The following is a 21155-nucleotide window of genomic DNA, read 5'->3' on the forward strand; positions in this document are numbered from 1 at the left end:
GACCTGTACAGATTTTCCAGTTCAATTCGTTTCTAAACTTGGTCCATCATAAGAGTCATCTGGGAGCCCTTTTGAAATGCAGATTCCCCAGTGCCACCCCTGAAGATTATAGTTCTGTAGGTCTGAGCCCACAACATCTGAATTTTACAAGTTCCCAAGTGAGTCTGCTAGTCACTGTGATTGTGGCCTAGTGGCTCTCAAAGTGTGGTCCTTGGACCAGGAGCATCAGGGTCATCACCTATCTTGTTGGGCATGTCATTTCCTGGGGTCCACCCTGGGCGTCCTGAGCCAGAGGCTCTGTGGTTGGGGCCCAGCACTCTGCGATTTAACAAGACCTCCAGGGGACTCTGATGCATGCTAAAGTTTGAGAGCCAAATCTTGTTTAATCTCCCATTTTATTTTCTAGTTAAGGAACCTGAATCGAAACAGAAAGGACATGTCTTGGGGTTAGCAGAAAGTGATGGGGGCAGAAGTCATCCACTCAATGAGCTCTGGTGTTTCGACGGGAGAATACTCATAAGACTCTATCTTAAGAAACCTTAGATTTGCCGAAACCGGTTTGGCTCAGTGGATAGAGCGTCGGCCTACAGACTGAGGGGTCCCAGGTTCGATTCCAGTCAAGGGCATGTACCTTGGTTGCGGGCACATCCCCAGTAGGGGTTGTGCAAGAGGCAGCTGATCGATGTTTCTCTATCATCGATGTTTCTAACTCTCTATCCCTCTCTCTTCCTCTCTGTAAAAAAATCAATAAAATATAGTTTAAAAAAAAGAAACCTCAGATTACTATACATGTGAAAGCAAGGTTCATCAACTACAAGATAACACATGATCCTGTAAGAATGTCCAAACCTGTAGAGAGTTTATTTTAGCCAAACTGATGACCAATTTGTTAACTAGTGTTACCCCAATAAATTCAATAAAGAGGAAAAAAAAGAAAGAAACCAAGAAAAGTTGAGACAGAGAGACAGAGAGACAGAGGGAAACAAGCAAAAAAAGAATAAATTTAAAAGCGGGGGGGGGGGGGGGGGGGGGGGGGAGGGTAGTCAATGAGATCACTTAGGAATAAAAAAGAGAAGAAATTGAGTTAGAACCCTAAGGAATACCAACAGTTTAAGGGGATGGCAAAGGAATTGTTGCTAATAAGAGAGATTCATGTAGGCTAAAGGAAGAAAGTGTTCCAAGAAGGAGACATTAGTCTATGTTGTCAAATGCTGCTGGGAGGTCAAGAGAGGAAGGGCTGATCAGCATCTTTTGGGATTTAGACATATGAAAATCCTTGGTGACTTTGGAGGCTTTAAAAAGGCAGTGGGCCATCATGGACATAGACAACAGGTTGGTGAGGGCCTGGGGTGGGGGACGGGCTGGAGGGGGTCAATGGGAGAAAAAGGGGGACATATGTAATACTTTCAACAATACAGAATTATTTTCTTAAAAAAGGGGAGTGGCCGAAACCAGTTTGGCTCAGTGGATAGAGCGTCGGCCTGTGGACTCAAGGGTCCCAGGTTCGATTCCGGTCAAGGGCATGTACCTTGGTTGTGGGCACATCCCCAGTAGGGGGTGTGCAAGAGGCAGCTGATCAATGTTTCTCTCTCATCGATGTTTCTAACTCTCTATCCCTCTCTCTTCCTCTCTGTAAAAACTCAATAAAATATATTTTTTTAAAAAGAAGAAAAAAAAAAAGGGGGAGTGGACCCAGCAGAGTATAGTGTATGTAGGTGTAGGACTGAGTAGGAGATGAGGAAATAGACTCAGCTGTGTGAAAAACTTAAAAAGGTTAGTGGGGAGAAATATGTGGGTACCCGAAGGAAGGATATCTGCTTGGAATGACATCAACTGCTCACTTACTGATACACTGCTAAAGAAGTCTGATTTCTTTAAATGATCTACTACCCTCCTTTTATTCTGTCCTGCACCCTCCTGCCAGATTTGAGTGTAGCTTTGACTGTGTCACTCTCTATATGCAATCTTCCAGTGCCTCTCCATTGCTTACTGAGGTCTGTACAAGCATCTCAGACGACTTTAAATGTTCCTTAAAACCAGACAAGCTGGACCACTCATCTCTTCTTCAGTATACTTTTTATTCATACTATTACCTCTAGTTAAAATATATTCCTCTTCTCCAATCATTGTCTCTTCAAAACTTGCTCATCTTTCACCTACTGGTGACACATTCTACTTGAACCCCTTCCTGATCCGGATCCACCTTCTCTTCACTGAAGTAGTTTGATCTCTCCCTCCTCTATTTTTTCCAATGCTTGCTATTTATATCTTTCCTATGGCATTCACCAGATTTTGCTTTGTTTTTAATTTTCTGGGTTATTATACCCTTTCTACATCCACAGCTTGTACATACTTGAAACTGACTTTGTCTTCTTCATCTTTGTATCACAGAAGTACCTAACAAGGGGGGGGGGGGGGGGGGGGGGAGCAATAGGGAAAAGGAGACATATGTAAAACTTTAGACAAAAATAAAAAAAGAAGAAGTACCTAACAAAATATCTTGCACAAAAATACCTTTTTGAATTAAATTGGATTCCCAATTTATTGTTTCTAATGTTTGTTCTCATTCCGCCTTTTATTTTATTTTTAAAAAAATATTTTTATTGATTTCAGAGAGGAAGGGAGAGGGGAGAGAGAGATAGAAACATCAATAATGAGAGAGAATCATTGATCAGCTGCCTCCTGCATGCCTCCCTACCGGGGATTGAGCCCACAACCTGGCATGTGTCCCTGACCGGAATCAAACCTGAGACCCCTCAGTCTGCAGGCTGACGCTCTATCCACTGAGACAAACCAGCTAGGGCCTCATTCTGCCTTTTAGAATCACAGTGCCATTCAGCTATTGTCCGCCATATAATGGTGTAATTTTTATCATCTTTCTTGGAAAACAAACAAGCACGCAAAGACGGAAAGTAACCACGTAGGATGCTCTGATCATAAATTCCTAACAAAACTGGGTCATGGCGGGTAGTCATTCCTTGGCCGATAGCTTCCTTGACAAATCAATCTTTACCTTAAGTGAGCCTGTCTATTGTCTTTGTGCATCTAAGATAACAAACCTTTGAAATGTCAGAGTTACCTTCTTTTCCAGACTCCACAACTGCCAGCGCCAGAGCATGACACAGAAACCCACACCCTCATTTTGTTGCCCACATACCATCCTATGTGTTCTAAATGTTATTAATTAATCCTGTACCCATCAAGTGGTACCATTTTGGTTTTTTATCCAACCCCAGAGATTTGCCTGGTCTGCTTTTCTCCCCTCCCTTAAATTTTATGTAACCCTCCTTATGTCTCCTCCTTTTATTCTAACACACAACATAAGCTGCAAAACTGCCATTCTCTAGCATTTTCTCAATCCCTTGAGATTTGGTTTCTCAGCAATTGTCCTCAGTTTGGCTCAAATAAACTCATAAAAATTCTCTACAGGTTTGGACGTTTTTCTTACAAAGACAATTACCAACAACCTTTTCTGATCAGATGACCAGAAAAAAAAAAAAAATGGAGTTGGGGTGCGGTGGGGAAGGGCAAGTAGGAGTATGCAATAATTTATTTTTTTAAGAATAGCCTAATTTTGATTTACAACAAAGAAGTTCCAGGTCTTAGGAGCCAGGCACACTTGTAAATTTCACAGGCTGGCTGTCCTCCTCCTCCAAGCCCCCTTCCCTCCCTCCCTCTCCTCCTCCTCCCTTCTCACCTCCCTCACCCGGCCGGCCGAGGGCCTCTCCAGCCCTCCCACAGCCCGCCTCCCCTCCTTCCCGGGAAGCTGAGAATCCCGGACAGCCACTGGCCCACAGGGCTCCCGGCGCCCTCGGTCACCGCGTCCACTTCCGCCCGGGAAGAAGGCGCCTCCCACTCGGCTGCCCCTGACCGTGGCTCCGGGCTCTCGCCTACGGGTCTCGCCTCCTCCGCGCGGTAGACAGTTTGCAGGCGGCGACGAGGTACGTGCGCTTCCCGATCGTAGAAACGCGCCCCGATCTCGGCTCCACTAATTCCATGGGGTGTTAGCACAAGGTAACCGAGGGCTTGGCCGTGCGCACAGGTAATGCGCCTGTCAAGCCCATTTTCAAAAGCTGTCTTGCATCCAAGCAGTACATTGTTACCGCAGAAAAGCCACCCTCGCCACCCCACCTGGGCATAGTTGCCTGTATTGTTTAGCCATGCAGTTGGAAAATAGTTGAAATCGTACTGTGTATAAACGTGTGCTCGTTTTCCCCTCCAAAGGCTTGTCAGAAGCCTTTCCTTCGTGCCACTAAATACTCTTTGTAACGATTTTTCCCCACAGTGGAACATTTTGGTTGTATAGTTTTTACTACTATTAGGGGGGAGGGCGGGGGGAATGAGCAGATTTGCATCAAGATCATTGCCCACAGTTGGCGGTATTTTTTAAAGGGTGGATATTAAGGGAGGAGGTGCTGGGTCTACGAGTGTGACACGCTGGCTGCTGGGTACGTGCTGCCAAGAAGGAGTGCACAGTCCACACCCACAGCCGTGGGCCGGGGGGGGGGGGGCGCAGAAGTGTCGCCTTGCCCAGGCCTTGCCAACAGTGGCTCCTGCCACTTAGGTTTCTTGCTGATGGAAAATGCCGCCTGTTGCCTTCAAAAGACCATTTATAATGAGGTGGTCAGAAGGGAGCCCTGCGAGTATCTGGGGGAAACCCTATCTAGGTCTGAAAGCGCCCAAGGAAAGGTCAAAGGCAACTGCGTGCCAGGCGCGCTCCCCGGCCAGCGCGCGCTCCCCGCGTCTAGCCTTCTCACTGCTGTCTGAGCGCGCACCCTATAGAAAACACCAGCAAGACTGCTGTCCAATAATCACCGGAGGAGTTGGCGTTCTCAGACTCATCCAAGGAGGGGTAGGGCCCTGCCTTCCCCTGCAAGATTGGAAATCGGTTCCCGAGCACGTTCCCACACTGTTTACCCAGTAAAAGGAAAAGGCGCCCAGCCTTCCCCGGTAGCCACCGCCCTTCCCATATTATCTTTCAGCGTTGCTTTTGCGGAGCTTGCAGATGGTTTCTATTTCTAAATCTCCGGAGCTTCCAGAAATTTATTCCTAGACTAATTTGCATGTTACAACCCCATCTCCGCCAATCTCCTTCGCTCGTCAAAACCTGTTTTTCTACATTTCTAGCGGAGATCTTCACTGCGTTGGGAAGTATGACTTCCGAGTTATTTAAATCCTGGGGAGTGTGAAAGCAGGAAAACCACACTTGTTCACCACACGTTAGAGCCATTTCTCACCTTTCTGACTTCCGGTGAGAAAAAGGGAATGTTGTTCAATTATACTGGAAGAAAAAGGTAAAGATAGAAATTATGAACAACAAATACATATCTATCAACAAGTGAAACTAAAAATCAAGTGAATAAAAAAATCTGATGAGCAGAATAAACTGGTGAATATAATAGAATCAGGGGCATAGAAAGGGAGTGGACTGACAATTCTCCAGGGGGAAAGAGGTGTGGGGGGTGCGGGAAGAGACTGGACAAAAATTGTACACTTATGGATGAGGACAGTGGGGTGGGGTAAGGGCAGAGGGTGGGGTGGGAACCGGGTGGAGGGGAACTATGGGGGGAAAAAGAGGAACAATTGTAATAATCTGAACAATAAAGATTTATTTAAAAAAAAGAGATAATTTTCCGAGAAAGGTAAAGTCATGACTCTCCTACAGATATAAAAATGAGCACGTGTTAATGGTTCTGCTTTATTTACTAAAGAGGGAACCAGAAAGATATTATAACTGGTTAAAAAAAGAAGTCAAGCCCGCTGGCATGGCTCAGTGGTTGAGCGTCCACCTATGAACCACGAGGTCCCTGTTCCATTCCCAGTCAGGGCACATGCTCGGGTTTCGGGCTCCATCCCTAGTGTGGCGCATGCAGGAGGCAGCCGATCAATGAGTCTCTCTCATCATTGATGTTTCTATCTCTCTCTCCCCCTCTCTCTTCCTCTCTGAAATCAATTTTAAAATATTAAAAAAAAAGAAGTCAAGAAGGACAAATTTACATGGAGTAGAGGACTGCCTCAGGAAGGTAATTTGCAGATCCAGTGCGCACCAGTGCTCTCCATGGGCTTGTAGTTTTGTGGAGGCACGTGCTGTGTGAAGCAGGAGGAGATTCCTCATTCATCACACTTGTTCAAGAACAGGGCAGACCCTATTCAGGGCCACTGCCACAGGTGTACGGACCAATGCAATGGGATTTTGCAGTAGGAGAGAGATTGGGCCCCACTCTGAATACAACAAGGAAAAGTGGGGATTTATAGTCAAGGATCTGAGTAGGGGGTCAGTGGATGGAAAATTACTAACGAAGCATGAGGGTTTGGGGAATCCTGCTAACTGACTTGGCAGGATTTTGGCAGAAGACAAAGCCAAGGGCATTAGACATCACCTGGGGGTTAGGATCAGATATGGAGAGTGGGGGATTCTGATAAACTGACTTAGCAGGATTCTTACTAAAACTGGGCAATGCAGAGATGAACTCGGAAGCCCCAAAGTCAGGGCCTAAAGGAGAACAGGGTTCAGAGGAGTTTGGTCAAGGAGAGAATCTTTGTCAAGGGACCCTCAGTGTGTAGGGGAGTGGGCTTGGCAGTCATTCTCACAGATGTGGCATCTTGCATGAACGTTATGGGGTGGGGGGACCACGGGCATTAGTGGTGAGTTTAGTGTGGCATTGCCAATGAGCGTGCCCATTAGGGTGTCCTCTGCAGGAGCACGTGTTGGCCAGCCCTGATGCCATAAAGAGGCCCCTGGCTTCTAGCAGCTTCACCAGTGGGGACCAAAGAACTGGTCTCAGGGTGGCAGGATGTGTTGCCAAGTCCAGCTGCTATGATACAGAAAAGCCTTTCTGGACACACATTTTCTGAGGACCCCATCATACATGTCAGACGCACAGCCCATCCTTTCTAGGAGGAAACTGAAGCCTTACCACTCACAGTGAATGACTCTATAAGGTCATATAGAAAAAACGGTTTCAGTGGAAAAGTACTCACTGTCCACAGCACACCCTTCTGGGCTGTCTGATTCTAGCCCGGTTCATTGTATTTGAACGAGATTGCATTTCTTTGAAAGTCGTGGGTAACTGATAGATTTGTAAATTCGGTCCTATCTGGTAGAGAATTATTTGGCTTCTTCCCCTCCAGTGGAAAATCCGTTTTGTCTCCACTTGCAATTCATCTCAATCTTCCTTTACGACATATAACTTTGTGTTCTTTTCTTTTTGTCCTTTGAACCACTTATATAACGTCTGCCTCATTCCCTCCTATCTTATGTGTAAAATAAAATCTTTAATATATTCATTTTATATCTATGGTTTTACTTTTTTTTTTTTAAATTACCTTTTCACAAATGTGTCTTTTGGGGGGAAAGAGCCATAATCCTGAAAGATATATGCATATAGAAAATTTCTTTAGAGTATAGATAGTCAAGGGTATGTTCCCTGAGGCTCTCACACTGCAAGGGGGTACAGTCTGTAGAAACTGCCCTGCCCACCGTGACCTTGGCGTCACACAGGCTGCTGTGCCACGTGAAGGGTCTGGCAGGAGCCCAGACTTCCACACACAGCACATGCAGTCCTGTCCTGGCACCTCCCCTTTCTGCAGGCGAATAACCTTGCAGGATCAGTCCAGAGAGTGGGTCTCCTGGCTGTAAACACTTCTTTTGGAGAGTGGATATCAATTGAAGAGAAAGTTAAAGATTCAGATTCAAGGCTAATTTGGAACGACCAGGATTTTCCGAGGTCCCCTCACCCTCAGGACAGCCCAGGTAAGAAATCAGCCCAAGGAATCAGCTCCCAACAGCAGTGCAGTGGACATAAAATGCGCTGCTACTGATACTGGATTGTTCTGACTTCTCTTACTAATCATAATTTTAAGATGTAGCTTATGGACAAAAAGCCATACCAAATAGAATCAAATTTCCTGTGATCAAATGGCTAGCTCTTAATTTCTCTCTTTAAAATTATGTTATTTCTAGTTATGAACATGTAGAATGTTCTGCAAAGTACATGACATAACATAGCTACACCCATATTCACATGACCCAGATTTTTAAAAAACATTATCTTTTTTCTTATGTACTTCAAATAAAAACTTTTTAAGGAAATAAAATATAACAAATACAATTAAAGACAATAATCTCCTTTCCCCTTCAATAACCACTATCTAATGGTGGTGTGCTTCATTCTCTTGAGTTATACGTTTAAACCCTATATTTATTAATAATATATGTATTATTTTGGGGTTTTAGTATTTATTCAGCATTAAAAAAGCTATCGTCATTATTATAGCATTATGTTTTTGAGATTTATCATATTGATAATATATAGTTTGTTCATTGAACTGCTATGCAATATTCCTTTTATGAGTTTTTTTGTGCCCTAGGGTTGCCATAAACTGGGTGACTTAAGACAACAGAAATTTATTCTCTCAAAAATTTATTCAGTTGTGGACGCCTGAAGTCCTAAACTATGGTGTTGGTAGGACCATGCTCTTCTTCAGACCTTTAAAGGAGAATACCTCCTTGCCTCTCTCCCAGTTTCTGGGGTTGAGTGGCCATCCCTATGGTCCTTGGTTTGCAGATGCATCACTCCTCTTCTGTGTGTCTGTCTCTCTACCCACATTTTCCTCTTCTGGTAAGGACACCAGTCATTAATTAGATGAGCACCATCCTCACCAGGACGACCTCATCTTAACTTGATTACCCTCTGTGAAATCCTATTAATAAGGTCCCATTCACAGGTTCTGGGGGTAGGACTTGACCTATCCTTTTGGGGGGACAGAATTCAAACCACAACAATGAATGAATCACAGTTTATCCGATTCTTCTCCTGATGGTCAATTAGTTGCTTCCAATTTTTGCCATCATATCTATGCTACCAAGAATGTACTTCCATACCACCCACTGCATGCATGCATGGGTACACACACACACACACACACACACACACACACACACGTGAATTTCTCTAGAGAATATACCGAGTGGTGGGATTTCTGGGTTGCAGGGTGTCTTCATCATTGCTAGACCTTGACATACATATTTTTAGAGTTTGTATCAGCTTATATTCCATGGACACCATCTCCTAGTGTTGGTACACTTATAGACAATCTTCAAGATGATGTAAAATGATATGTCATTGATGTTCTTGTTTAATATTCTCATATACTAGTGACCTTAATTATCTTTTCATATCATTCAAGTGTTCCCTTTTGTTGACTGGCCCACTCAATATCTTTGGAGCATTTTTCTGTTGATGTTGTCTTTTTCTTCTTGATTTATAATAATTCTTCATATATTTTATCTAAATACGAAATCTGCTTTAAGAATGGTATCTTCTCTTAGTCCATACCTTGTCTTCTTGCTTTGTTTATCTTATCGTTTTTAAAATTTCAATAAAAGTTAATTTTTTGTTGTTGTTGTTGAGGAAAATATTAAGCATATATCAAAGTAGAGCCCGGCTGATGTGGCTCAGCAGTTGAGTGTTGACCCAGGAAACAAGAGGTCACCAGTTCGATTCCCGGTCAGGGCACATGTCTGGGTTGTGGGCTTGATCCCCAGTGGGGGCCATGCAGGAGGCAGCTGATGGATGATTTCCTCTCTTATCCATGTTTCTATCTCTCTATCCCTCTCCCTTCCTCTCTCTAAAATTCAATTAAAATATATAAGAAATAAAAGTAGACAGACTAGTACAAAGGATGCCCCTGAACTCACTATGCAGTTCCAACACTGTGACACAGGGACACCCACTGCCACTGCCACTGCCGAGAACCAATTCCAGCATGTAATAGTTATACCAGTTTCACCAAAAGGTTGGTGAAGCTTGAGGAGCTCAACAGGGTTGAGTCGAATGTAGTTTACCTGTTGGAAATGGCTAAAAGGCACTTCCTCCAAACCTGAATAGGATGATTGTCTGCTGCCAGACAGCTCAGGGCATGTTATTGCCTCCTGTTGGCCAAACACCTGAACAGCTGTAGGCTATTCCCCAAACTGATAATGTTTCTGTATATCCTTTGATACTTTACCCTTTGAATTGTATATTTCCACCTTGCCTTAGGACAGGTTGTGTTGAGTAAAAGCACGGGTCCTTGGTCAAGGAAAAGTCTTCAGTTCCCTTTAGCTGAAGCTTCTCTGACCCCCAATGCCTTTCAAAACTATCTTTCATCCTTGGACTTCTTTTTTTTTTTTTTTTTTTTTAATATATTTTATTGATTTTTTACAGAGAGGAAGAGAGAGGGATAGAGAGTTAGAAACATCAATGAGAGAGAAACATCGATCAGCTGCCTCTTGCACACCCCCTACTGGGGATGTGCCCACAACCAAGGCACATGCCCTTGACCGGAATCGAACCCGGGACCCTTGAGTCCGCAGGCCGATGCTCTATCCACTGAGCCAAACCGGTTTCGGCCATCCTTGGACTTCTTGATCATCTACGCGGAGCCCCTTTCTCCAGAGTGCTGAACCCTTTGTAAGGCTGGGAAAAGAACCCCAGCATTATGGCACCCTGAACAGGAGACACCAACATGCCACCATCCGCTGGACTATTCTGAAGCAAATGCCAGACCTCTGGTCATTGTATCTGTAGGGACATCTTTGGGTTCAGTGTTCCTATGGTCTCCTTTCTGATGGTACCTCAACATTTAAAACTTCATTTTGAGCCGAAACTGGTTTGGCTCAGTGGATAGAGCATCGGCCTGCGGACTCAAGGGTCCCGGGTTCGATTCTGGTCAAGGGTATGTACCTTGGTTGCGGGCACATCCCCAGTAGGGGGTGTGCAAGAGGCAGCTGATCAATGTTTCTCTATCATCGATGTTTCTAACTCTCTATCCCTCTCTCTTCCTCTCTGTAAAAAAATCAATAAAATATATTTTAAAAAATTCATTTTGAGAATCTGTCTCATATAGTGAATTTAATCTATTTCTATTTATTTGGATCTATTTCAGTCACATACTTTCTCCCATTGCAGTTGATAGGTTTAGTTTTTCTTTCATCTCCTTTTCTGCTTTCAGTTTGTTTGGTGAAGCTTGCTCGGTAGGTCCTGCCCTCATTTCTCCCCATGCTGTCACCATAATTTCTCCTGATTATTGTTTATTTGGAGCACTTTCTCCCATTTGGCACTTTATAGTGAGTTCCTTTTCCATGGGTAGCATTTTCGGCCTGGACTGTGAAAGTCTGGCTATAAAGTAGATTTGCTTTTGCTTCTGCCAGATGCCCAGGGCCAGTTACGTTCATTTCTCAGCCAGGTTTTCCTACTTGAAACAAGGATCTTGTAAATTGGGGTGATGGTTTCTTTCTATAACCTCCTAGGCTTCCTTACCTATTCCTAGTCATGGTCCACAGTTTTTCTTTGCTGTTGTTTCTTATTTATCCCACTAACTCTGAACCCTTGAGGGCTCTGATGTTGCGTGGAGTGGTCTCAGCTACAAATCCCAATTCAGGGGTTCCCAAGGCCTGACTGGACGCAGAATCCAGGCTGGGTTAGGCTGGTCCTGGGTCTGGCCTGTCTCCAGCCTTGGCCGGGCTCTCGGCAGCATCTGTTCCCGCCACCCTCACCCTGGTTTTGGCTTCCTCTCCAGTTCCAGCCCTGGTGCTGTTCCCTTCTTCCCATGAGCTCCACCATGTTGTGTTCTTATTTGCTGGTTACACTCACTCTGGTATTTCTAGTGTTTGCAATGTGAATGGAGTCTTATTTAGCTCCAACCTGTGGTGTTGCCAGAACCAGCAGCCAATATTGTTTGTTTTTTCTTCTTCCAGAAAACAGATTTTAAAGGTGTGCCTGATACATATTACACATATTAAAGGTATATGAGAACATGTTAAGTTAATATAAAATTGTTCCCTATGATGTCTTCAGATGGACCAAATGCCAGCACTGATTTCTTGCATGAGTACACTAGGAGTAGAGTCAATCTTGATTTTAGTTTTATTTACTGATCAAAATCTTCAGATTTGCCCCATTCGGAATATAAAGCATGTTTCTCTCTCTGTAGCCCGACTTAAATATCTCCAATGGCTAACGAAGCTCATCCTTGTCCCTGTGACATTGGCCATAAGATGGAATATGGAGGGATGGGGCATGAAGTTCAAGTTGAACATATCAAGGCTTATGTCACCAGATGCCCCGTTGATGCTGGCAAAGCCGTGATTGTCATTCAAGATATATTCGGTTGGGAGATGCCCAATACCAGATATATGGCTGACATGATCTCAGGAAACGGATACACGTGCGTATAAAATTCTATTTTTCTTTGATAAAATCCATGGAAATTTCTGTGATGTATATTGCGTTCCCTTCAGGGAAAACAAAAACAACCCCAAAAACCCTGACTGTATTCTTTTTTTCTTCTTGTAAATAACTATTTTTATTGCTGACATTGTTACAGATTGTTCCCCTTTCTCCCTCTTTTGCCCACCTCCACCCAGCTCCCACCGCCCCCCCCCCCCCACCCCCCGCTTCCCTCTGGCCATCACCACTCTATTGCCTGTGTCCACAGGTTATGCATATGTGTTCTTTGGCTAATCTCCTCGCCTTCTCTTATCTAGTCCCTAATTTACATGATCTACTTCTTTATCTCTCTGGGAAATATCATATGAAACTTAAAACACCCATCTGCTGTCCACCAGAAGCCACTGAATTCCCAGGCTTCAGGTCTTCCTGGGGATGCCCTCAATGTGGGGCCCCTCGGGACACAGCCACAGGACATGTGTCCTTGGAAAGACCTCGCTAGCTCTGAGATGACCCATTACTTGGCCCTTGGAGCATGTCAGCCTCCAACGATCATGGCCCGTCTGCATTAGACTGGGTTCCAGAACCGGCCCAGTGAGACCGCGCTGTCTCCCAAAGGTTCTGCCTTCGTCCAGTTGCGTGGCCAAGGCTGCTACCTGTTCGCTTATCGACTGCCCTGGTGTTGGTAACAGCTACAGGGAAACGCACGTGGGCGGGCAGGAACCACTCCTTCCTCTCCAGCTTCAGAAAGCGTGACACCCAGCGTGCCCTGAGTTTGGAGCACCCGATTTCCTTTGTTTTCTCCCCAAAGAGAAGCTGGAAATCAAAGGGTGCACCTTCCTGGTTTTCCTACGAAAAGAACCGATTTAAAGGAAGCGGGCCCCCTGCTGTGTGATGCAAACTTAGTGTTGACTAAACAGAGGATTCACTCGATTTTTCACTTTTTAATACCCTCCAGTTTATTTTAGAGATGAGGCAATTTAACATCCCAGCGGCAAGCCCAGTAATAAAACAAAGGGCAGCCAGCCCTGATCGCCTCTGGCTCAGCCAGACCCTGCTTTCAGGCTGTGAAGGGCTGTTGTCCTCCCCGCGACCCCTCCTGGGAGGCGCCGTCATTGTTCTCCTTTCGCCGAGTAGGAAACCAGGGCAGGAGGACTGAGGTGCCTCAGGTCACCCTGCCCCAGGCAGCTGATGGAACGGGGCTGCAGCTTCTGTTGTTTCAGGTGGTTGCTTTGGTTGGCGATAAGGAGTCCAGATGCCTGTGATTTACAGAGCCCTTTCACACGTGGGCAACTCATTTTCCCCTCCAAATAACCCTCTGAGGTTGGGCGGGGCTGGGTGCAGTCTCTGTTTCTCAGATGGAGAACATGGGGCTGCATGTTGTTAGATGATTGAAGAATACAGGACAGCCCTGACCGGTGTGGCTCAGTGGACAGAGCGTCGGCCTGCGGGCTGAAGGGTCCCAGGTGGATTCCGGTCAAGGGCATGTACCTTGGTTGCGGGCACATCCCCAGTCGGGGAGTGTGCAGGAGGCGGCTGATTGATGTTTCTCTTCATTGATGTTTCTGGCTCTCTCTCCCTCTCCCCTCCTCTCTGTAAAAAAATCAATAAAATATATTTAAAAACAAAAAAGAAAGAAAAAAAAGAATACAGGGCAGACGATGCAGTACTGGAGCTGGAATTTACCTTCTTCTGACCCAAATGTCAGTGTCCTTTCTGCCCCTGCAGGAGGCGCTGTGGGCCCCCATCCGTGGCGACGGCCCTTTGTGTTGGAAACCGGTCTCTGGGTGGGTCAATGCTGGCCTCACCCTCCTGGGTGGACTTGCGGGGAAGATTGTGAAAGGGAACGGAGTAAGCCGCCCCAAATGTGCTGCTTGGCATGGGCATTGCTTTGAGCCGAAGGCACTCAAGCCCCAGCAGACTCAAGAAAAACTTTTACTTCTCCCTTAATTACCTAAAAGAGTTTAGATAGGAGGCCTGACCCAGAAAGAGCGCTATTACCAGAGACAACTTTTGCCTGAATGACCTACCTATGGGCAGGACAGACTTCTAATTACCAACCCTCTGGTCTTTTGTCGTCCTGTGACTTAATCTTCCCTTTGAAGCCCTATCCGGGTCCTTATCTCAGGGTGGCATATAGCTTCAATTGTCTGACTGACTGCCTTTACGTCTCATATTTTTATGAGGCTCCCGTACATGTGAAATTGTTAACATAAATAATGTTCAAACCTGGAGAAAATTTTTATAAGAGTTTATTTGAGCCAAACTGAAGACGTGCCAGGTAGCAAGATCTCCCACGCTCCTGAGAATAACAGGAAGTAATAAATGGCACATTTTGGAATTCAGGAGGGAAAGTATGGACGATTACATGGAGGTGAGAGAAGCAAGGTGGGGAATGAATTACAGGAGAGTTAACAAGAGTATGTGCTCTTGCCGAAACCGGTTTGGCTCAGTGGATAGAGCGTTGGCCTGCGGACTGAAGGGTCCCAGGTTCGATTCCGGTCAAGGGCATGTACCTTGGTTGCGGGCACATCCCCAGTAGGGGGTGTGCAAGAGGCAGCTGATCGATGTTTCTCTCTCATCGATGTTTCTAGCTCTCTATCCCTCTCTCTTCCTCTCTGTAAAAAAATCAGTAAAATATATTAAAAAAAAAAAAAAAGAGTATGTGCTCTTTTGAGGGTGGTTATGCTTATTTCAAAGATGTGTTAACCTAGATGCCCAGAAACAATGGACGGGGCTTGCTTAAGGCAAAGAAAAACCTGTTACTAAAAAAGTATATGCCTGGGACATAACTACCCACCACCAGCTGCCCAGTTAAAGAATTTATGATCAGATGACCCTGTGAGGTTACTTTCCATAGAACCCCCTTTTTCAACCACAAAATCAGATTTGTTTTTCACCTGTTCATGTGCCTTATGTCAATATAATTACTAGACCAGCCAAAGAACCTAGAAGGGAAGGAGGGAAATTTTTTCCTCCCCTACAATCGACATGGACTCGGGCAAGCTGGCTGTTCGCCGCGGCCCCTTTTAGAACCCTCATTAGACTACACCATCCGACAGGAAACTGTGCCCTGCTGGCATGCTGGGCGGAGCTAGGGAAAATTGCTTGGTCATAGTGACTTGACATGCTAACCAGGTGTGCCCTTCTGACCTGAGGCTAATGTGAAAGGCCAGCTGAAAGGTTTGGGGACAGAAGGGGCCCACCTTGCTCCAGGCCCTTGCTGGTTGGGTCCCCTTGTCCTGCGCGGTAATATCTCCTGGGGTGTGTGCACTGCTGAGTCTCCTGGTCACTTTAGATGGGCTGGGCTACAAACAGGCTACCAGAGGCCGTGCACCTTCGGTTGTGAAATCCGAGATGGCTTGGCCTAGTGCCCGTTGGCCTCTTTGCTGTGATCAAAGTTGGCCCTTGTGGCCATGACTTCTCTTTTCCTATGAGTGAGTCACCAACGTAGCACGTTTCTTAATGAATGTAGGCAAACACTGAGTCCCAACAGCAACAGAAACTAAGATCAATTACTGTCCCTACTTTACAGAACCATCGTTCCAGACTTCTTTGTAGGGCAGGAGCCATGGCACCCCTCTGGGGACTGGTCCACTTTCCCAGAGTGGTTGAAAACAAGGAATGCCAGAAAGATCGACAAGTAAGTAATTGGTGGGTGTGGCTGTTTGTGGTGTCCCCCCAGGGAACCCAGGAGAGCAGAGTCTTGAGGGAGAGGTGGGTCTGGCTTCACAGTCCAGACACCTACCCTCCCTCTGAGTAGGACTTGGATGGCCAGGACCCTCGAATTAAGTACATTGCTTCCAGCTGAAAATGTCTTCCGAGTTGTTCCAAATAACCAATTAGCAAATGAACTGTTTGCAAAGCCAGGGCTACTGGCTTAAGTAGTCCTGGTGGCTTTCCAAATCTTTCTCTACTCTTTGGATACAGGAGGAGAGGCAATGCAGAGTGGGTTTGGCAGGGGGAGTCAATGTGCCAAGTCAGAGAGTTTGGGGAGCTGCCCAGTTGCGACTGGTGCCTGTTGGAGAGAGGAGCCTGGGGTGCTGGGCAGGGACAGATCTTGGGGTCAAGTCTTAGAGCCATGCTGTGGCCTTTGGCCTTTACGCTGAGGCTGGGGAAGGCTGTCGCTCAGCTTTCAGCTGGGCAGTGAGCTGGTGGGATTTGCTGGTCTTTTGGAAAGAGCCCGCCTGCAGCCCTGTCAGGTGGTTGGAGGAGCTGGGCTTGGCAGGGAGACTTGCCAGGAGAGGCATCATTCGTCACTGGGCAGGAGGTGGTGAGGAGGCAGCTAAGAAAGTAAGAATCTCAGAACCTCAAGGAAGCGCTGCAGATAAACTCCTGTTACCTGCCCAGTGCCCTTCCCAGGGCCTCACAAAATACCTCTTGATTCACGAATAACTTTTCTTTCTGTTCTAGAGAGGTGGATGCTGTCTTGAGGTATCTGAAACAACAGTGTCACGCCCAGAAAATTGGCGTCGTGGGATTCTGCTGGGGAGGAATTGCTGTCCATCACGTGATGATGAAATACCCAGAATTCAGGGCAGGGGTGTCTGTGTATGGTAAATCTGCCTTGTACAGGTTTACACAGTGAACACAGGAGAATTCGTGGGTGACCATGCCATGAGCCTCTTCCTAAGCTAAGGGTCCCAGGTGTAACACAATACCCAGTGGTCATGAAATTGGCTTTAAAAGTCTGAAAGTCCAGGTGAAGGTTTGTACTGCAGTAACCAGAGGATGTCACTGGGAGTAGGGAGACCCGGGTCCCAAAAGTGTTGCTTTGGGAAAGTCACCTGATGTCTCAGTTTCTTCACTTGGGACAAAGGGGATAACATTTCTTTCTGCGATAATGGTTAATATTAAGCAATATTTTCATGAGGGATATTTAGAAAGGATTTTTCCAAGGTAAAAATTATTCTCAACTGCACCCCCACCCACAAACACACACTCTATAAAGAAGGGAAGAAAAGAAAACCTACTCTGAAATGTAAATAGCAACATAAACATGTCAGCCCAAACAAACCAAAGGTACCATAGCACTGATGAGAACATTCTATCTGTGTATAGAAATGGCATACTAAGTTCACAATATAGAAGCAGTCAGACCATAAAAAATTGTTTAAAAAAAGAAAAGAAAATTTGGCCTTCTTTCATAATATATATCATATAGATACTCATTTGGCTTAATGGTTCCTCACTGTAGTATTTTTGCTTAGTTTTAGCATTAAAAAATCCCTTTAACTTTACATGAAAGGAGTAAATTTCCTGTTGTCACCGGGGTTGCTAGAACATGCAGTCCCTTTGTGCCAATTAGCAGAAGGTGCTCCTGCGTGAACGGCTCTCTGGCACCCCCTTCTGGCCTCTGTTGCACAGTGCAGGAGCTGTGGAGCGGCAGGACTAAGAGAGGCCTAGGCGGGGCATCAAATCTGCCTTGTACAGGTTTACACAGTGAACCATGCATGCGGTGGGGCGGGGAGCGTGGCCATCTGTCCCGAGGCTCTCTGACTCCTAGAGAGGACTTACAGGTGAGGGGAGGCTGTCTAGGTTACTTAGCTTCGCTTTGCTGCCAACAGGAAATGGGAGGAAAAGCCACCCATTATTTTCTCCCTCCTACTGACTAGGACTCTCCTTGACCAAACTTGAGTCAGGCTCCTCTATTCCTCTCTGAGTAGGCTCTGACTTTCAACTCTGCCCTTGGCCTACTGGGTCAGTTTAGGGGAGGATCCCTCACCTTTAATACCTGATCAAATTTCACACACACACACACACACACACACACACACACACACACACACACCACCTCCCCAACCCCCATCCCCTGTATCTTGTCCCCTGGCCTGTCTTCAGCTGGAATCCTACCAAGCTGTCTGGCCAGAACCCCTCTTCCCCCGATGTTTCCTCTTAGTTTTCTTTTAAAATATAGTTTTATTGATTTCAGAGAGGAAGGGAGAGGGGGAGAGGGAGATAGAAACATCAATGATGAGAGAGAATCATTGATCGGCTTCCTCCTACACGACCGCCCCTGGGGATCAAGCCTGCAACCTGGGCATGTGCCCTGACTGGGAATCAAACCATTGACCTCCTGGTTCATAGGTCGACACTCAACCACTGAGCCACGCTGGCCTGGCTCCTCTTAGTTTTCCATCCACGGCTCCCACCCTGCTCCTTGGTCAGAAATCCCCACTAGATAAGCTCCTTGTTGAGACTAATTTTATAGGGCAGCCCACTTCTGTGGAATTGCTTAAAAAAAGAAAATATATATAATTTTGAAAAATCAAACCAAACCCTTGTAGTTTTCTGTGGCACGTGCATGGATGGAAATCACACCTTGTGTTCCCGTCCCCCGCTGCAGGCATCGTCAAGGATTCTGATGACGTGCACAGTTTGAAGAACCCCACGTTGTTCATTTTTGCAGAAAATGATGCTGTGATTCCTCTTGATCAAGTAAGATGGCATCTTTTCCTTTTGCATATTTAATAACACGACTTGACATTTGGGGGAAAACATACTAAAGTGTTCATTGGTTGCTCCAAATATTTTTCAACATTAAGTTTTCAAAAAATTTTTATTTTTAGTATTAAGTTTTAAAGTTGGGTTTCATTGGGGATGTACAGTGTGATTTCAACCCTCCCCAACATGCTCTTGGCATGACCTGGTTACCTGGCATAGATGAGGCCCTGCCTCCTGTCCCCACATGTGTAATCCTGGAGTTGGTAAGGGAAATGCAGATGAAAACTGTGGTTCAAAAGCAGTCATTTAGAAATTATTGTTATTATTCATAAGCAATACTTTATATTAATACATATTTCAAATAGCTTATACTTGAATATATTGAAATTTATATTAAATATATTGAATATTGTATATTATATATAGTTGAATAAGTTAAATTATACAATTTAAAATAGTTGATGTATTGTTTTTATATTGCCCTGAATTCTCTCCTTTGCCAAAGGTAAGGACTGTGTTGGTTATAATATTAAAAGTAAAAAATTCATTATGACTATGGAACTCAATTTAAAGCATTAATGTTGAATTTCTTTTATGAGGAGATTTTGAGATTAGGAAATATTAATACAGGGTTAGAATCATTTCATTGTGAAAATCTTTGCATACCAGGTCTCTTTGCTGACCCAGAAGTTGAAAGAACACTGCAAAGTGGAATATCAAATTAAAACATTTTCCGGGCAAACTCATGGGTTTGTGCATCGAAAGAGAGAAGATTGTTCACCTGAAGATAAGCCCTATATTGATGAGGCAAGAAGGAATTTACTCGAATGGCTGAGCAAGTACATTTAGCAGTGGCCAATGCAAACTTTTCTCAAGATAGCGTTTGTCTGGAAATTGGCTTTGAAATATTTAATCATTTTATTTAATTTCCACTTTGTATAAAATAAATCAAGGAATCCTGAAATTCCCAAAATTCATCTGAAACACAGATTCAGTAGGAAATGTTAATGTATGAAATAATTTTTTAATATGTACCTAAAATAGCCCTGACTGGTTTTGCTCAGTGGATAGAGTGTCAGCCTGCAGACTGAAGGGTCCAGGGTTTGATTCCGGTCAAGGGCACATGCCCAGGTTTCGGGCTTGATCCCCAGTAGGGGGCGTGCAGGAGGCAGCCAGTCGATGATTCTCATCATTGATGTTTCTATCTCTCTCCCTCTTCCTTCCTTGTCTGAAATCAATAAAAACATATTTAAAAAAATATGTACCTAAATAAAAAATTTAAAAATAGGTTAGTACCTGAAGAACTTGATTGATAGAGTAATTTCCTAAAATTAGTAAAAATCCTGGGGCTGTTCTGAACCAGCTGACAGCTCAGGTGTGACCTTTCTGTTCTTCAGTGGAGGACATCTTTTAAAATGACTGATGTTGCAAAGCCATGGAAGCATGAACTATAAACTCAGGTAGATAAAAGCCCAACTTAATTAGATGTTTATCTTTGTCTTAATACAAATGAATTTCACGTTCATATATTGCACTATGAGAACCAGAGATTAAAATAGGGGTCCATGGGCCTAATTATATCAAGCTAGTAAACTTTTGAGTTTTTGAATTTGTGGCTTTTTCTAGAAGCTAATTAAAAAATGATGGATTAGAGTTACCATCAAGCTGTCTCCTAGGCATTTTTGGGCCCCAGGGGTTGGGGCTGTATCAAAAGTCACTCATGCATTCGATCAGAATTAAAATGAAGTCAAATAAAAAATCCAGCTCCTCCTCAGTAGCCCTGCCACACGGTGGGCGCTCAGTAGCCTCGTGTGGCCAGTGGGGACCGTATGGGGCAGTGCTCACCTACACTAGTGATGGCCCTTCACCTCCTGCTGACTTTCTGTTAATCCTGTTATCCCCCAATGTGACAGCTCTGTGGTTGGTCTTTCCAGTTCCTGCTGAGAATTTGGTTACTTGGCAAACTAACCAAACCTAGACCAGGGAGCTGTCCTCCCATCGGACCCTCTCCGTCTGCAGACACCAGAAGGGCTGCTTACTTCCCAGCCCACCCAGGCCTGGGCCCTTGGAGGCTCCCTCCTCTGGGTGGGAGGATGGGAAGGGGGTTTGCTTGGGTTCTGGCTGGAGGGTGGGGTACTTCATCCCCATGTGCCAGGGCCCACGTGGGGCCATTCCTTGTCAGTCCTGGGGCTCCTGGAGGGAAACCCGTGGAAGGTAGGGAGCAAGGAGCCCTGCAGCCTCAGGGAGCCACATCCACTCTGTCTCTTTCATTGGTGGGTGGGGCTGCAGAGTCCCAGCTGTGTCAGCAGCAGGAGTGACACATGGGCCCCTCGGGAAAGGGAGGGATAAGGGAGCAGTGAGTGGCTTGACCCCAGGCGGGGGAATGGAGAGGAGGGAGTCCAGAGCCATTAGATGGACACAGTGAACTAAGTATCTGAGGTCAGCTCAGAGGTAACCCGGACAGGGAATAACGGGAGTGTTATCAGCGTACCTTGCCTT

The 21155-nt window shown here is 45.3% G+C and overlaps 1 protein-coding gene across 2 annotated transcripts; it reads left to right on the plus strand.

Annotated features, from left to right (window-relative positions):
* Positions 1 to 3833: 3833 nt before the first annotated feature.
* Positions 3834 to 19617, plus strand: CMBL (carboxymethylenebutenolidase homolog). 2 transcript variants are annotated; one of them, XM_008151657.3, is made up of 6 exons: positions 3834 to 3941; positions 11977 to 12210; positions 15748 to 15855; positions 16626 to 16768; positions 18559 to 18650; positions 19326 to 19617. In XM_008151657.3, the coding sequence occupies exons 2-6, from the start codon at positions 11996 to 11998 to the stop codon at positions 19503 to 19505; spliced, it is 738 nt and encodes a 245-aa protein (XP_008149879.1). In that variant the 5' UTR covers positions 3834 to 3941; positions 11977 to 11995; the 3' UTR covers positions 19506 to 19617. The 2 variants fall into 2 exon arrangements, with proteins under 2 accessions (XP_008149879.1, XP_028016586.1); XM_028160785.2 differs by lacking the exon at positions 3834 to 3941 and adding an exon at positions 7737 to 7753.
* The last annotated feature ends 1538 nt before the right edge of the window (positions 19618 to 21155 follow it).

The sequence above is a fragment of the Eptesicus fuscus genome, chromosome 4, assembly GCF_027574615.1.
Source record: "Eptesicus fuscus isolate TK198812 chromosome 4, DD_ASM_mEF_20220401, whole genome shotgun sequence".
Lineage (NCBI taxonomy): Eukaryota > Metazoa > Chordata > Mammalia > Chiroptera > Vespertilionidae > Eptesicus > Eptesicus fuscus.

Coding starts and splice junctions, on each gene's coding strand:
- CMBL (XM_008151657.3), top strand. CDS start 11,996: ATGGCTAACGAAGCTCATCCTTGTCCCTGTGACATTGGCCATAAGATG. Junction 12,211..15,747: donor ATCTCAGGAAACGGATACAC/GTGCGTATAAAA, acceptor CCTACTTTACAG/AACCATCGTTCCAGACTTCT. Junction 18,651..19,325: donor CTGTGATTCCTCTTGATCAA/GTAAGATGGCAT, acceptor TTTGCATACCAG/GTCTCTTTGCTGACCCAGAA.